This window comes from Podarcis vaucheri (assembly GCF_965113315.1).
Source record: "Podarcis vaucheri genome assembly, chromosome: 9".
Taxonomy (NCBI): Eukaryota; Metazoa; Chordata; class Lepidosauria; order Squamata; family Lacertidae; genus Podarcis; species Podarcis vaucheri.
Window position 1 is genome coordinate 80,328,146 of NC_138767.1, and position 16,768 is coordinate 80,344,913.

At 43.1% G+C, this 16,768-nt stretch overlaps 2 protein-coding genes across 9 annotated transcripts in view; one reads left to right on the plus strand and one right to left on the minus strand.

Annotated features, from left to right (window-relative positions):
- SH3TC1 (SH3 domain and tetratricopeptide repeats 1) overlaps nucleotides 1-16,768 on the plus strand; it is a 409,292-nt gene that overhangs the window by 311,753 nt on the left and 80,771 nt on the right. The gene's annotated exons all lie outside the window — the stretch shown is intronic.
- The window catches only part of ABLIM2 (actin binding LIM protein family member 2), a 68,680-nt gene that overhangs the window by 30,505 nt on the left and 21,407 nt on the right, over nucleotides 1-16,768 (minus strand). For 4 of the 8 annotated variants that reach the window (XR_014223637.1, XR_014223638.1, XM_082238549.1 and 1 more), the window contains exons 9-13: nucleotides 13,247-13,330; nucleotides 10,364-10,510; nucleotides 9,135-9,255; nucleotides 7,381-7,479; nucleotides 484-585 (exon numbers count right to left, since the gene is read on the minus strand). Coding sequence is in view for 2 of the 8 variants with exons in the window: in XM_082238549.1 (XP_082094675.1) it covers nucleotides 484-585; nucleotides 7,381-7,479; nucleotides 9,135-9,255; nucleotides 10,364-10,510; nucleotides 13,247-13,330 (553 nt within the window). In the remaining 6 variants the exon portion in view is untranslated. The remainder of the gene's footprint in view (nucleotides 1-483; nucleotides 586-7,380; nucleotides 7,480-9,134; nucleotides 9,256-10,363; nucleotides 10,511-13,246; nucleotides 13,331-16,768) is intronic. The other 4 variants (XR_014223634.1, XR_014223635.1, XR_014223636.1 and 1 more) reach the window with 3 other exon arrangements.

The window sequence follows — 16,768 nt, forward strand, 5'->3', positions numbered from 1 at the left end:
TGTGATGCATGAGATCTGATTGTTTTCTGTGTTTAAAAGTTGCCATGTCAGGCCCAGTTTGAAGTATTAAAGGCCAAACTAGAGATTATTTGAGTTCTCCCAACCAGAGATCTCTCAAAATTCTTTTCACTTTGTTCTTTGTAGGAAGCAAAGCGAGTGTGACTTAAATCAGGGAAACTGCGTGGTAAGAAAAGGCATCCCAGTGCTGCTGCCCCAATAAAAATTGGATCCCAGATGCTTGCAAGCAAAGGAAAAGATGGCTTGGATAGCAAAGGAAAATATTCCAGTTTGGCTCTTAATTTGATGGCCTAGAAAACTGTTGTTAATAGATGGAAGTTAAGATTTGTATATTAGGCATAAAATGCAATTAAGTGTAAAATATTTTTGGTTTATATAAAAATAAATTTGTTTGTCTATTGTTTATACACGCAAGCATTACAGATGATGGCAATTAAAGATTAAGACAAAGCAATGAATGCCTACCTGGGACATGGAAATGTCTAGGTGCTTGCTGATATAGCGATGATGAAGATTTGCTGTCTGAGCACATGGATAAACTTGGAGTGCTTCGACCACTTTCACTGCCTCCAAGAGGAAGAGCAAAACAAAAACAAAAAGCATATAAAACAAAAAAATGGCAAGCAAAATAGAGATAATTTCAAGCATAAAAGAAAAGCTTTTTCAAATGACTTCTTAATCCAACATTTTCTTAAAACAACAACAACAACAACAACAACCAACAATGGCTTAGGAAGCCCCAGATTATTTCAAACATCCCAGCAGCTTCTCATTCTGTAAGTATCTGTAATACTGCACTATGGCTCACATCTTAAAACCTATATAGGAAAGTATTTAAGATTTTGTACTTGTTAACAACTGTGCTATGCAGAAGGGTAGGAAATGGCTTCACTAAAAGTTTAGCCCAACATCATTTGCACCACATACAGATCTTATCATCGGAGTTGCATCCTCTCCCGAAACCTACTGGGGTGGACCATATCAGCCCCCACGAATGTGTGAAGCTGCCTGAGTGACAACTATTCAAACTAGTGGTGTCTCCCTAAACTCTCAAAGAAGGAGGTAGTCTGGGTCAAACGTCTTGGAAGTAAGGGCTTGTCCACACTTTCATCTGACCTGAGTTTTCACTGGATTCTAGATCAGTTTCTTATCCCTGCTCTGAACCCACCGCCCACTTGATCCAGTTAAAGATGCAGCGTAATTGCTGAGGTGAAGAAACTCCTTACTGAGCTGCAGAGCAAATTCACAAAGCATCAACGAAGCATTTACTGAAGCTGGTAGGCAATGCATGCAGGAGGCAAAGCTATCAGTGCTTATTAGAGTAAGAAGGAAGATAAATTAAGAAATAACTGGACAAGGTTAAACCTTCGTGTAAAACCCTGAGAGTACTATAGACTGAATGATTAGCTCCCATTATATTAAGCCTTCATCTTTTTCGATGAGCTCCCAGCTTTTCTCTCTTACCTCTCTTTTTTCTAGCCCCCACCCCTAAATCCTGGCCCCACCCACCTTTAAAAATTTATGTGTGACAGGTAGTTTTATAGGGGCTAGGATTATTTTATATGGATTTCGCTTTCCCTCCTATGTTTTCGCTTTACTTTTTATTTTCAGTTTTTGCCATAGTCACCTTAGATTTGTGACATGTACGCTTCTTAGGTTTGTTACAAATTCCTTCCTGTTTATTATGTAAAAAAGGAATGCATTTTTAAAGTAAATTTTATTAACACCATTTTAACTGAAACAGTGGGTTTATTCTCTGCAAAATATTTTGTCTGCATTTTGATATTGCTTTATCTTTTTAATGGTTCAGATTGAAAGGCCTCTCTTGTGACATTTGTTTTGAATTCTTTGAACCTGAAGTAAACAGACACGTGTGAATATATCAAAAATTGTCTCATTTCCACATATTGTCCCTCCATCTCCTTGCAGTTAATTAACTGCTTTTTCATAGAATAGTACAATATTACAGTTTTGGAAACAATGTAATGAACAGCTACACCCCAACAACTTTATTTACAAAACTGGAATTTTCTTATGTCACAGCTTTTGGGGGAACTGCTTTCAGTATGGGAAATCCAGTTCACAGAAAGTCTCATGACACACAGAGCTACAGGCTAATTTGCCAAAGCAAATCTTCAGAGTGTGGGAATATAGCTTTGCTGATGTAACTGGTCATAAATTCTACTTTGTCTCCCCTATAATCCCCTCTCGACCCTCTGATCTCCATACTATTTTACGTGTGTGTTGTATTATCAAGTCATGGATATATAATGCCATATTCCAGGTATTATGATGTAAAATGTATTATTTTGTATGTATACATTCATTTCCTCTTTTCCTTCAAATCATCTTATAACATAAACCAATTATCAGTGGCATTTTTTATGGCATTCTCCATCAAGGAGCTGCTTTCAGTTTCCTTTTTGAGGGCATTCACAGAGCACTGGCCTCTGTGCATCCTCTCTGTTGGCTCAGAGCCACTGTGACAGTCTTCCACAACCCCGTGCCCTCCAGATGTTTCGGAGTGCAATTCCCATCATCAGCCCCAAGCAGCATGTCCATGTGGGAGGAGGGTAATGTGGTCCAAAACATCTGGGCACCAAGTTGGCAAAGGCTGCAGTGTAGGTCAGTGAGTTTATAAAGAGATGCGCCTCTTTCTAGATATCAAGTCTGTCAAATTTATCAAATTTCCGCTTTGGCCAGGGGACCCGCCACTCTTCCAATGAACATGAATTATATCTATAAGATAGGAAAATCAACCTTGGGTCAATTTTACTTCTATGGCTGAAGGGCAGAGTAGGGAGAAAGCTTGTAAAATTTGCTTCTGCTTTTTCCATCCTTTGCATAGGGACGAGATTTCATCTTATTTATTTTGGAGTTTAAGTTCCTCCTTATGCCAATTTGATGCCACTTAAAACACAAATGAACATACGGTAATATGCTAATACCTCACTTTTATAAATAAATGGATGCTTTACTAGGAAAAGCGAGAGACAGAGAACCTGCCACCAGTACTGTGCAATGTGCAGCTGCAGCAGAGTGCTGAGCATGCATTAGGAAACTTTCTAAGTTCACACAAACTCCTGAAGCCCTTCTGTGTCTACCCATAGGGAATTCATTGTGTGTCAAGAGTTAGGTATTTCAAGGCAGATGCAGGTGATATACAAAGGGTTTCTTAAAGGGTTCTGCATACCAGTTCACAAGTAAATATATAAATTTAGGTAGCTACTGTGTTCCTTTAATGTTGGAGCAACTGAATAACTAACTAACTAACTAACTCTCCTTAAAATGTGGAGAGTTAAAAGTTCTACATCCACCTCTAAGCAATGTAGGAAGATCTGGCCCCACCTCGGATCAGTATAAAAAGCCCAGGAGAAAGTAGAGATAAAGTCTTCTATATTAGCTTTCATTCTCTGTTTATGTCTCTCCTTGCCCTCCCTCCCTAACTCCCTTTTCTGGTTGCTATGGACCAGTACTGATAGCTATAAACATCTTAGATGCTTGAATATGATGTAACTCAGAATGATTGGGATGAGTGAGTTTACTCACTCATTTACTCACATTTACCTTTCCCCAACTCTTTCTAGGCATGGTATGCGATTTAAAGCTCCATGTCCAAGGGTCCCTTTTTTGCTCCAGAGATTTCCCAGCAAAAAAACGCTCTTTAAAGTTCTGTCTGCAGCAAACTCAAATTGGTGTTTGCTCCGATTCAACTTTACAGAGCAGATTTTGTGGGGAAAGCTCAGGGCAAAAACGAAAAACAAAACCACTTTGGCATGGAACATTGAAAGAGCAGACCTCTGCCTGGCAAGAGCAGAGCGAAAGGTAAGAGGGAATAGGCCTGTAGTTAAGTAGGGGTGCTGCAGGATGTTTAGGATGATAGATGCAAAAGGGCTAGGCTTTATTAGTGTTTATTTCTTTGTGGGGCATATTTTCTGTAATATTTCCATCCAATTCTTTTTTCCCTTCATTTGTTTTATTATTTCTTTACCCACAGTCCTAGCACTGGACATCTGCATGACCTTCTGGGGATCTATTTGCTTTGTTTTCTATTTCTCTGCTGTTGCTGTGTGGATTGTGCTTCAATAAACTGTTTCAGTTGCAATTTTGTGTGTGTTATCTTTTCTACTGATTTAGCTTTACCCACCAGGACGCAATTTCAAAGGCAGAAATTTTACAGCCAGTAGGGGGTGGTAGCCACTGTCTTATGTGAGAGTGCAGTGCAGGGGCACCTGTGAGGTGGGAACTAAATGTGCCCTTGGGTGGAATGGTCATGTTCATTCATTCTCACATGAATGTCCCAATCTGGTCACTTTGTTCCCTATGTGCATGGCCTCACTTTCAAAGACCTGCCATGGTGATGAATGGGAAGGATGTGGCTCTGGGTAGGAGAATATAGCACCTTCATCCTCTGGTGACTTGTGTTATTTGAAAGTCGGATATTGCCCCACTGTGGCATGTAATGGCATCCATTTACTGCGACCCACAGATCTCAAAGTTGGGCCAGGCCTTAGCTGCACATCTGCACCTTTGCATCCTGATTCTGTTTCTTGGTGTGATGCTACAATGAGATACTGAAGCATGGCCGCATGTGTGCGCATGAACACAAACTTCTTCTCAAACCCCTGGCATGCATAAACCGCAGCATTGACTCCCCCTTGTTTCCTATTTGTGTATATGAGATGAAATATGAATATTCATCACATCAATTATACTACATTCAAATTAGATTCCCACCCCCTCTTCAGCTTAATGTAATGAGCAAGAGGCCAATGAAAGGCCAGACCTGAATAAATGTATTTTGTACTGCCCTTTGGTCTTTCCACAATAGTACCCCCACAGACAAATGAGAGAGAAGGGTGACCCTATTTTTGCATTCCTGGTCCTCACTCAAGCTCACAAGAGGGATTTGCTAAAAACTAAAGGGGGGGGGAGCTTTCCTGTGGGTGCTGGAGAAATGCTCCACATTTAAACCTACAACTGTTTTCAGAAACTGTCCTGGGGAATTATATTGATGGGCAGTCCAGAAATACTTTCAACAGCACAAAACCAGGTGTCTTTATTCCTTTTGCTATCTGGGTGTAATGGTAGTGCTGATTCTCTGCCCATGAACAAGAAACTTCTATATTTCTCTTTGGGTGGAGGTAGCATGCCTTTGCCACCGTATCTCGGTCAGTAATTAGTTGCAAACTAGAGAAAAGCAGCACTGTTTGACTAGGTCTTTGTGAAGCTATCTTGGATCATTTCGAGGGAAGATTTTAGGATCTCTGATCTGCAGCATCTCAGAGATGGATCTGATCTTGTACTTGTCAGTCACCTACAACCTAGGTAATTGTGACTGATGGCATTTGTTGGACCCTAAGTCTTTAATTAAAAATTAGAGTAGGACGTGCCTGCCTGAAATCTTCCTGCATCTGCTTTGGTCTATTCCTATACAGCAGGGGTCAGCAAGGTTTATCTTGCCTGGGCCAGATTGGTCTCGCAGAGATCCCTCCGTGGGCTGGATTGTGCGCGTGCCCGCAATTTTTGGCGTCTGCGTAGACGTGATTTTCGGCGCCGCAGAAGTGAGTCTCTGTGCTACGCTGCGCCGGTTTAATAAACGACCTCCGCAGGCTGCTTCTGGCCCATGGGCCTTAGGTTGCTGACCCCTGCTATACAGCAACTTTTGAGTGCTGGAGGGTATTTGTGATTTTGTTCCCAGGAAAATTGCCCTCTCCCCTCCCCCGTCCATGTTCAGTTACTTAGCAGTTGAACCGGGAACCCTCCTAGGCCTAAGAACTTCACCCCTTTGCGGGCAACGCTGCAAGGCCTTCAAACCAGTGTGAGGGCCAGAGGCAAAGGGAGAAGGGTAGTGTATGTTACTCTTACCTTTGTACAGTAGGCTACATTCCAGCCATGCAAAGTCAGAGGTTTCCACATCTCTCCACAACACACACATCTCTCCATCCAGGCAAGCAAGAGGCATCACCATCACAGTTCAATGGCACATTCCAGTCAGGCAACAGCAGACGAGGGCATTGGGCATGTGGGGTGTGGCCAGAAGCAGCCATCGTGGTCTTGCCACCACCCTGACCCACATGCTCCGAAAAGCAGCAGCTGGGAAGCCAGCTTCGTGGCATCACTCAAGCCACTCCAGATGAGGCCTGCATGAGCCTCCTCATCCTTGAGCTGAACAAACCTATTCGCTTTACTTGGATTACTACTTTGAAATTAGAGTCTGCCACTTGGACTGCTACTTCCCAAAGACAGTAAGAGGTTAACATCCACAAATTCATTGTGTGCAGACGTGCAGAACAGCACAAAGCCTCGAGTCTCATGAAGTCGTCTACGCTGAAAAATGTGCCAAACTGACAAGAGTGTGCTTCTAGAAGAAAGCGGCTCAAATATTTGTGGTAGGTTGCCAAGAAGGCCACAGAATACATTCCTTAAAATGAAACTTCACCAACTTTTAGCTGAAGGGTTAGGTTCATCTCACAAGATAATAGTACTGCTCTAATGCACAACAAAGAAACTCGTCTTCACTCAAGATTTAAAAATTCAGCATATAAGAGTATGACAAGCTGCTTTTATCTACTGATTAGTGGAATATGGTACAAATTTCATACATTGATAAGAGAGAAGCATTTTTTCCTAAAAACAGCTATTTTCTTTCCTGTTTCTTATGCCACTTCACTTATTGTTGCCTTCTTAAGCTTCCCATTGTATTTTATATTATCAATAAAATTAGCAATTTTGTGGAAGAAATAATGTTTTATTAAACACCTCTAATGTTTTAACTATTTAGGTAATACACAGGAGAAAAGGATTCTAAAGATTTCCTCAGCACATATTTCCTGCTTGCCCTCTCTCTACACAAACACACACAAACACACTCACATACACACAGAAGCAATCAAAGCTTTTATGAAATATTGCAAGATGTTCCCAATTTTATACACAGTACACACCTCAGGAGATCAAACCCAACTGATGCAAGGCCTAAGGTTATAAACTAATGAACTGGAAATTAGAAAGAAGGGCAGCAATGTTGGAGACTGGATACCTGTCTAAAAGAAAGGTAGGGAAAAATAATTTTGGGTAGATATTTGATTTAGCCATTCATATTTCCATGGGCTTTGTACATTTGATCTGACAAAAAAATAAAAATAAACATGTTTGTAAATGTCTGTAATATTGTGAAGTTAAATAATTTTGCCTTCAGTAATCAATCAGTACCCACAGAAGAAAAGATTTATAGCAAGAAATAGCAACAAAAGTTAGAGAGAGAAAATTATCTATTAGAGAGACATGCAAACACAACAGCAAAACACACTTGGAGATGTCTACAGTAACCACATCACAAATGGCATTCCTGGGCCTTACCTTTGAAGAAAGGGATGTAATGATGTCTGAATGTAGATGTAAGGCTTGTGTGTTGGGGCAGGGAGATGCAGCTACTGGTACCAAGAGTCTGAGTACCAGCTAGGGGGCAACAGAAAGTTAAATGAAAACAAACTCCTTCATTTGCTTACTGAAAGCTACAAAACACTCACAGCAATGACACCTTTTCAATTTAGGAAAACTGTCATACTAATAATGCAAAAGTTTGTTTGCACTAGGATGGATTGGGATAAGTTGAGGAGGAATAGCAGTGAAGCCAGAAGCGCAACATCTCTTGAGAAGCAGGAAACTCTATTCTAAGACTTGGAAGTAGAGAATTCATTTCAATGAACCTATAGAGCGTACCACAGTTCAGACTGTGTTACAGCAGGAGCTGTGTGAGGAAAATCACCCCTACCCTGCTAAGCCGTTGTTCTGCCTACGTATGGGAGTGGTGTTGAGAGTGGGTCTGGACAGTCTTGAAGCGGTACGTTGGCTTTCTCTGCCAAGGCATCGCCCATTTCCCAGGTGGGCAACTCAGCACCCACATCCAGGTATGTAACTTTGAAACCTATCTATACATGACACAATTTGTGTTGCTTGTAACACACAGTTTTTTATTTAGGGCTGGGGAAAGGGAGACTGCCCACCCGCCTACAGTCTGGAACCACAGTTGTTATTTCACTTCCAGATAAAAGCAGAACAGCGACTACTGGGGGCTGCTAAATCATCCATGTCTGGAAGCACCTTTAATTTGTCTCAACAGGAGTTTGCTTCCAAGCCTCAGAAGGGAAAATACCATTCTCTTTCCTATAGCAATGGCACAACTGTATTTGGAGTACAGTGGTACCTCAGGTTAAGTACTTAATTCATTCCAGAAGTCTGTACTTAACCTGAAACTGTTCTTAACCTGAAGTACCACTTTAGCTAATGGGGTCTCCCGCTGCGCCGCCGGAGCACGATTTCTGTTCTCATCCTGAAGCAAAGTTCTTAACCTGAAGCACTATTTCTGGGTTAGTGGAATCTGTAACCTGTAGCGTATGTAACCTGAAGTGTATGTAACCCGAGGTACCACTGTATTAGGTTCATTTCTGGAGACCAGAGTTCAAAAATTATCTTTTCCGGATTGGGTATATTGTAGGAGGGTCTTGGTGGTGCATACTCAACATATTTTACCTGGTCCTTCCAAGTGACATATCAATATATTTATTATTATTGCTAGAGATGGATTTATCTTGTCTTCTGGATGACAAATAAATCCTACTGAAAACATTACGCTTCTCCCGCTTCCCTGAAAGGATAATAGTGCACCTGGGGGTTCTCGTGGTGGAACCCTGAATCAGAGTGTTTAATCCAGTGAGGACTGACTTTGTGTAGGAGGAGGATGTGGAGTGCACATGTTCTTTGGGGAGAGCCGCTACCAAAGGAGGGGGGCTGCTTAATATTCTAGAAGTCTTCTAGAAGACTTCCATAAATCCCTCATTGCTCACATGAGTGTGCAGGCCCAATGATGCCATTCTTCAACGGCTGCATGAAGGTTAAATCCCATGGATTTTGAAGTGTGTGAGCTTAATGCTCTCAGGATGGCAGTATTTGACAAAATATAAACACCTTGTAATAAATTTTAGAGTGATCCTGAAATTGCAGTTATTTCTGTGCAAGGTACATCTAAAAAGGAAGACTGTCTCCTCTTCCACAGGTCAAAGGTGAGCAGGAAAGCCATGAGAGTCTGTAAAGGAAAGCTGCTTGTCAGTTACCTGGTCGGCTGTAATTCTGAGGAGAGTGAGAGGTTGGGGTGTTGCGGCCATAGCCAAGTGAGCCAGTAGAACTAGGGCTGGATATCCTGTACTGCTTGAAAGAACGGTCATCTTGGTCACCCTAAGGATGAGAGAGGGAACTCATCAGGGAAGAAAAAACATGAACATTCAAGAAGCTTACAATCAACCACATTTTGCACTCATGCCATCCAAACTTCAGGTTTCACAGTTATGTTTCTTATTCAGTTCCAAAGACAGAAAAGCAACGCTAAAAAAACAACAAACCACCTAGACTTTATTGTCACACTATCTCTACTACCCTGGTACCTAGATGGAAAAAATGCAGTAGTTTAAATAAATTCACAGAACATTGTAACTGCACTGATATAAACAGGGACGGCTACACACGGCCTGTGGGATGCAGCCAAGAGGTTTTCTATGCTTTCTCATGATCCCCTCATTTTGTGTGTGTTTTTCTTACTTAACAGCTGAGTTTGTGAAGCCCTTTCTATGTCCCTCCTCCCATATTTTATTGTTCTCCCTTATTTATACAAGAAGCAATGTTCAGCAATCTCACCCATCTCCCACAGAAGCACCAAACATTAGTTACGTTGCATTGCATTCATCTTTTAAGTCCTTTCAATTTCAAACAAAGGCATCACCCCACAAATCAATGCTGCTTATGTAATAAAACTGGTCTGGAGCTGGTGAAATTCCTAGATGGGAGATGTGGGTGTGCAACCTCACATGTCACCATAAGCTCCTTAGAGGAAATGTGGGATGTGTGTATCTCAGAATAAACATACATCCTAGGTCTGCTGCGGCTTTGTGTTGGGAATTGGTGACGATTATAAAACAACCCACTCTATTTTCCTAATAAATGAGATATGATGGAATGAAATGAAGAGTGTTTTAAGACAAACTTTGTATTTTATAAAAGTGTTATTTCACACACTGACAACTGTTTCATATGTGGGGGACAAATATACATGGATGACATGAAAGATGCTGAAAGACAGAAGAGAATCTACAAAGCAAAAAGAGCTGCCTCTATACAGCCACCAATATCATATCACGCGTGTAACAAAAACATGAATTTATTTTGGCTTGGTAACAGATTTTGAAGTGGAATTTAGCAAGGGATACTTCTTAACTATGACATGCATGTATACAATCTTTCACACAAAAATGGCTCAATATTTGCTTAAATATAGCAACACACACATTACCTCCCCGTAACTGTGTCTGTCATCTGTCAAATAGCTGATATATGGAGAATAGGAGATCATATCTGGACGGTCTATGTTATAGATAGCTTTATCCTTAGGAAGAGCAGCCAAATCTCTGTAATCAAGGATTTCAACTCCAAGTTTTGCCTAAGAAATAGAGGGGAAAACAGCTGTGAAGAGGCAGCTTAGAAAACAAGTATCACAACACGTTTGAAACTGAGAAGGTAAGGAAACTTATGAGATACTCCAAAGGGGACAATTTCATCTATTTTCTCTTCAGTTCCTATGGTACAACTAAAGAGTTACGCTTGAATTGTTGGTCTCTGTCTTTGAAATGTTTCTATAAAGCCACTAAGGAACAGCATAGAGAGGCATAGTGTGGTGTCACCAGTATACCGATAGCACCCACTTCGTGTTTTTCCTTTTCTACTGATCCGGGATAACTATTGGGACACTGAGCCATTGCCTAGAAACTGGTGTTGTCTAGATGGGAATAACAAGCAATTATGACAGTCAAAAACAGAAACTATGATGGCCGGAGACCTGCTTGATTGTATTTCTGTAGATAGACACAGTAATAATATCTGCATATTATTGTTTCTTAATATTTGCTTTCAAAACTAATTCCCTCCTGTCTGCTCTTCATTGCTATCAATGATTTTCTTTTTTAAATATATATATATATATTTATTAAGAATTTAAAATTACAGAGAAAAAAAGGAAAAGGAAAAAAGAGACAAAAAAGGAATTAAACAATACAAGTCAATAAAAAGAGAAAGAAAAAAACAAAAAACAAAACACACAATACATCAAAACCAAAAACAAAAGCAAACAAAAAATTTAAAAACAAGTCCAATATTCCCAAATCTTTATCTTTCGTTAACTTGTTTCATCAACCTCCTCACACCTCCCTTTTTTGTATTCTAGTTATTAATTATCTCAGTAAATCCTTTCCATCTTTCACTATATTCTGTCATTAAATTGCCTTAATTTATTTTAACCTTATCTTACCATAAAAAGCCCTAAAGCTTAAAACTTAAAACTTATTTATACATAATTCCTTATAGCATTTCTACTAAAGCCAAATAGTTTCATTCCAACATTTTTTCTAACACTCATTAATTTTACAATAATTCTCTAAATGAATTTTTAAACTTTCTTCCAATCTTCCTCCATCGTCTCTTCTTCCTGGTCTCGGGTTCTGTCAGTCCTTTCTATCCATTCCATCTAGTCCATCAACCTGGTGATCTTCTACCCGAGGCTCTTAAGTCTTTTCCATGTCCCTTCTGCAGGTCTTCTTCATGTTTATACCTGCACTTTACTTTGTCTTCTGCTGATCTTATTCTTAATTTCCTTCCTTTCTCACTGAGGAGTAGATCTCGGGGAGACTCCAACCTAACAATGCCTTTATCCCTTCTCGACAGGTCAGCCCATTCTCCATAGTCAGCACTAAAATCCAAAAGGTATTTAAAGGCATGTTTCAAAGTCCCTCCAAAGTTAAGGGCCCCCACAACTCCAAACTCCCCCTGGCCCAAAACCAGATCCCAGAAGTCAAAACATCCCTGCATGGGGGGGGGGGGGGTCTATCCAACTTCCCATCTCCAAACCAAACAGTACTCCATCTCTCCAAATCTGACTTTCTTCAGGTTCAGTCATCAAAAACAACAGCTTATGTTCCTGCAAGGCCGCGGCTCTCTCCATTTGTATTACTTGAGATTCAGCAACAACCTCCTCCTTTGTCTTCTGCACAACTTTCCCTGACAAAGCAGATTCCTGGGTTGGTTCCTGAGTGGTTTCTATATAGGTATTCACTGTTTGTCCAAAATTACTAACTGCAACAGTCATCAAATCCATCTTCTCATGTAGCTGTTCCAGTAAAGCGCTTGTCTTGCAAAAAGCAAGCACTATGGCTTCTTCTGGGCACATTCTTGTTCAAGGTCAATGTCTGGTTCTCACGATCTTTAATCTCTACAGCTGTAGAATTCCCCAGATCAACTCCAGCAGCAGTTTCACAAGCTCCCTCTAGAGGAAACAATTTCTGTTTGTATCCGTCTTTTTGAAAGCAGATCCAGCAACAAAATTACTTTCGTTTTTCAAATATTTTGTTCCTTTTAAATGCAAAAGGAAACATTAGAATCAATATGTTTCTCTTTTTTAACTATCTGTCAAGAAACGTTTTATTCACAGTCAATGAACTTCCCCAAAACGTCTGTCTCTGACACCCCGTTCCCAGGTTCAAGACGGTGGAAATTTATCTTTCTTTACTCTCTCTCCTGCAGGCTTAAACAGTCTAAGATTTCCCCCCCTCTTCTCCTGCTTCCAAGGGGGGTTTGGTAGTTTTAACTGATGGAGATTTAGTCCTTTACAAACGACTTTCCAGACTTTAGCTTGCAATGTCTTTGCTTCAATCTATTTACAAAAGCGGAAGGCGGACTTCCTGTTTAGAACCTTCCCGCTTCGGTGCCAAACTAAGATGTTCCATAGTCCAATTTTCTGTTCTACTCACGGGTAGTTGTTTAAAGTCCAATTGTCCACAGGAAAAAGTCAGCGCTCTCCGGCAACAGCAATGCGGCTTCACTCCGTGAAAAGAGCAGTCGATTCGAAGCACCGCACCACTCACCCCACGTCGCTCCGGATCCCCGAAACTGGGTTTCCCCGCGAGTAGGGGAGACACAAAAGGTGCCAGCCGAATCCCACGTCCACAGGCTTCTCCCGCCTGTGGTTTTTGGTGGGTCTCCGCCTCACCGTGGCGGTCCAGACCCTGATTTCCATGAAGCGGATTCCTCCCGGTCAGAGGAAATCCGCCATTGCCGGAGGCGCTAACCCGGAAGTCTGCTATCAGTGATTTTCTTAGTAATTTCCCCCTGTAATGAAAGTACTTACATAAATCACTCGACTTGGGGAACCTGAAGTATTTGAAGCAGGTACTGAAATTATACTCTCAGATGATGTTCTAGTTTCCTGGAACTGAAAACATGTAAGATAAGTATTGTTGAGTAATTATTAAAGGAAAACATAAAATAAAATGTTTTGTACTTCAATTCAAAAAGTAACAGTTCGAAAACCCCTGCCCTGTTGAAAATTATTTATCTGCACAAGCCTAGAATTTGAGTTTAGCATTTCATCCCAGTTCTGAGTTTCAATAAAACTGCAATGTAATACTAAACTGAAATTTTGTTGTGGGAAATGTATGCCCCCCCCAATTGTTGTGGGCCCAAACCCCCAATTATTCCCAGTCAGCACTGGCCGTGCCAAGGAATGGGGGCAGTTGAGTCCAGCAACATCTAGAGGGCCACAGCCTGGTTCACATCCCACCCCTGGTTCAAAGCAATTACGTACAGTGGTACCCCGCAAGACGAACGCCTCGCGAGAGGAAAAACTCGCAAAATGAAAGGTTTTTTCGTTTTCGAGTTGCCTCGCAAGACGAATTTCCCTATGGGCTTGCTTCGCAAAACGAAGCTTGCCCCGGGGACAGCGGGTCTTCTCTTTTGAAGCAAGGGGCAGCGGGGAGAAGCGATCTTCTCCCCGCAGCCCCAGGTCCGGGGACAGCGGGAAGCGCTTCCCGCTGCCCCCGGACCTCTTTTGAAGCAAGGGGCTGCGGGGAGATCGCTTCTCCCCACCGCCCCTTGCTTCAAAAGAGGTCCGGGGACAGCGGGAAGCGCTTCCCGCCGCCCCCGGACCTCTTTTGAAGCAAGGGGCTGCGGGGAGATCGCTTCTCCCGGTGCTCCGAAGCCGGGCGGGGGGGGGGAGAGAACACCTTCTGAAGGCCTGCAGGGGGCGAAAGTCTTTGCTCCCCCCTGCCTGCCTGTCCCGGAGGGCTTTTGAAGGCAGGCGGGGGGGAGCAAAGACTTTCGCCCCCCGCCCGCCTTCAGAAGAGGTCCCCCACCTCCCGCAAAAGCAGGCAAAAGCCGCGCGCTCTTTAAAGGGGCTCTGCGGCTTCTGCTGGCTTTTCTAGGAGGGGGGGAATTCCCCCACCTCCTAGAAAAGCCTGCAGGAGCCGTGCACCCTTTAAAGAACAAGCGGCTCTTGGGGGCTTTTCCCCGAGGAGGGAGAAGGGACTGACTGCCCGAGCCAGTCCCTTCTCCCTCCTGCGGGCTTTTGGGGGAGATGGGGCAATTCCCCCACCGCCCGCAAAAGCCGTGCGCTCTTTAAAGGGGCTCCCCGGCTTTTCTAGGAGGTGGGGGAATTCCCCCACCTCCTAGAAATGCCTGCAGGAGCCGCGCACCCTTTAAAGAGCGTGCCGCTCTTGGGGGCTTTTCCCGAGGAGGGAGAAGGGACTGACTGGCCCTTTCAGTCCCTTCTCCCTCCTGGTCGAAAAGCCCGCAGGAGTCAAGTGGGGCTCCTGTGGGCGAAAGTCTTTGCTCCCCCCTGCCTGCCTGTCCCGGAGGGCTTTTGAAGGCAGGCGGGGGGGAGCAAAGACTTTCGCCCCCCGCCCACCTTCAGAAGAGGTCCAGGACCTCTTCTGAAGGCTGGCGGGGGGCAAAAGTCTTTGTCCCCCCTGCCTGCCTTCCCAGGGGCTTTTAAATCGCCCCGGAGAGCGGAGAAGTCCTCCGCTGTCCCGGGGCGATTTTAAAATGCCGCCCGCCAGCCTTTTAAGATCGCCCGGAAAGCGGAGAAGTCCTCCGCTGTCCCGGGGTTTTTTAAAATGCTGGGGGTGGGAAGAAAAGCCCTTGTTCCCCCCCACCCAGCCTTCAGAAGAGGTCCCTAGGAACGCATTAATTGATTTTCAATGCATTCCTATGGGAAACCGTGCATCGCAAGAGGAAAAACTCGCAAGACGAAGAGACTTGCGGAACTAATTAATTTCGTCTTGCGAGGCACCACTGTATATACATATAGGTAATAATAATAATAATAATAAATTTTATTTATATCCCGCCCTCCCCAGCCGAAGCCGGGCTCAGGGCGGCTAACAACAATAAAACAGTACAAAGTACAACATAAACAACATTCTAAAATCATTCATTATAAAAATTAATTAATTCAAACCACTAGCAACCATTGGGCCAGAGCTCTGCGAAGATTGCCGAGGGAGGGAGTCAGGCTGTGCCCTGGCCAAAGGCCTGGTGGAACAGCTCTGTCTTGCAGGCCCTGCGGAAGGATGTCAAGTCCCGCAGGGCCCTGGTCTCTTGTGACAGAGTGTAAGGGTATAAATGACCCCTGGACAGTTAAGTCCAGTCAAAGGCAACTATGGGGTGCGGCGCTCATCTCGCTTTCAGGCCGAGGGAGTCAGCGTTTGTCCACAGACAGCTTACCGGGTCATGTGGCCAGCATGACTAAACCACTTCTGGTGGGGACACCATGATGGAAGCCAGAGTACATGGAAACACCATTTACCTTCCCGCTGCAACAGTACCTATTTATCTACTTGCACTCTGACGTGCTTTCGAACTGCTAGGTTGGCAGGAGCTGGGACAGAGCAACCCCATCGCAGGGATTTTAACCGCTGACCTTCCAATTGGCAACCCCAAGAGGCTCAGTGGTTTAGACCACAGCGCCACCTGCTCCCACTACACACCCACCCTTCCATTTAGATGGAGAACCCTTTTGCTGGTTTGTTATTCATGTGCTATTGCTTATCATAATTCCTTAGTTCAGCACTGCTGTAATACATGTTACTGGGCCATTTTGCAAACTCCTCCTTTCTGTGCTAGCAGCTTAATTGTGCAGATGTTTTCTCCTCCTTTTCTTCATGTGGGCGTGTGATAATTTCAGAAATCATTTGCTGCTTAAGGATATTTATCCATTACTGAAAACATGTGATCTTAGCTTTGGAAAATGAAAATTACCGATTTTTTCTAGTATTGTGTTCAGTTCTGTCTGCCTGGAAATGAGGTAACCTACTGTCCATGCAGGACTGCTTTCCCTCTTACTTGTTAAGGGAACTCTTAACAGAACAATTTAATACTGGCAGCCTGACAGGAGTTAGACCTGGCCTCTTGCTTTATCCTGAAAATATTAGGTAAATACTCAATTGCTTCAGAACTGTAAGTTTTTTTTGACAGTTTAAATGGTTGTCATAATAATAACAATAGTATCCCACCCATCTAACTGGGTTGCCCTAGTCAATCTGGGCGGCTTTCAACAAATACAGTGGTACCTCTGGATGCAAACGGGATCCGTTCTGGCGCCCTGTTCGCATCCTGAAGCGAACGCAACCCGCGTCTGCGCGTGTCGCGATTTGCGGCTTCCGTGCATGCGCACGACTTCATTTTGAGTGTCTGCGCATGCGCGAGCAGCAAAACCCGGAAGTAATGCATTACTTGCAGAGCCCAACCCGAAAATGCTCAACCCAAAGCTACTTCAACCCAAGGTATGACTCTATAGAAGCCTAATAAAACATTCAACATTAAAAACTTCATGATACAGGGCTGCCTTCAGATGTCTTCTAAATGATGTCTATTT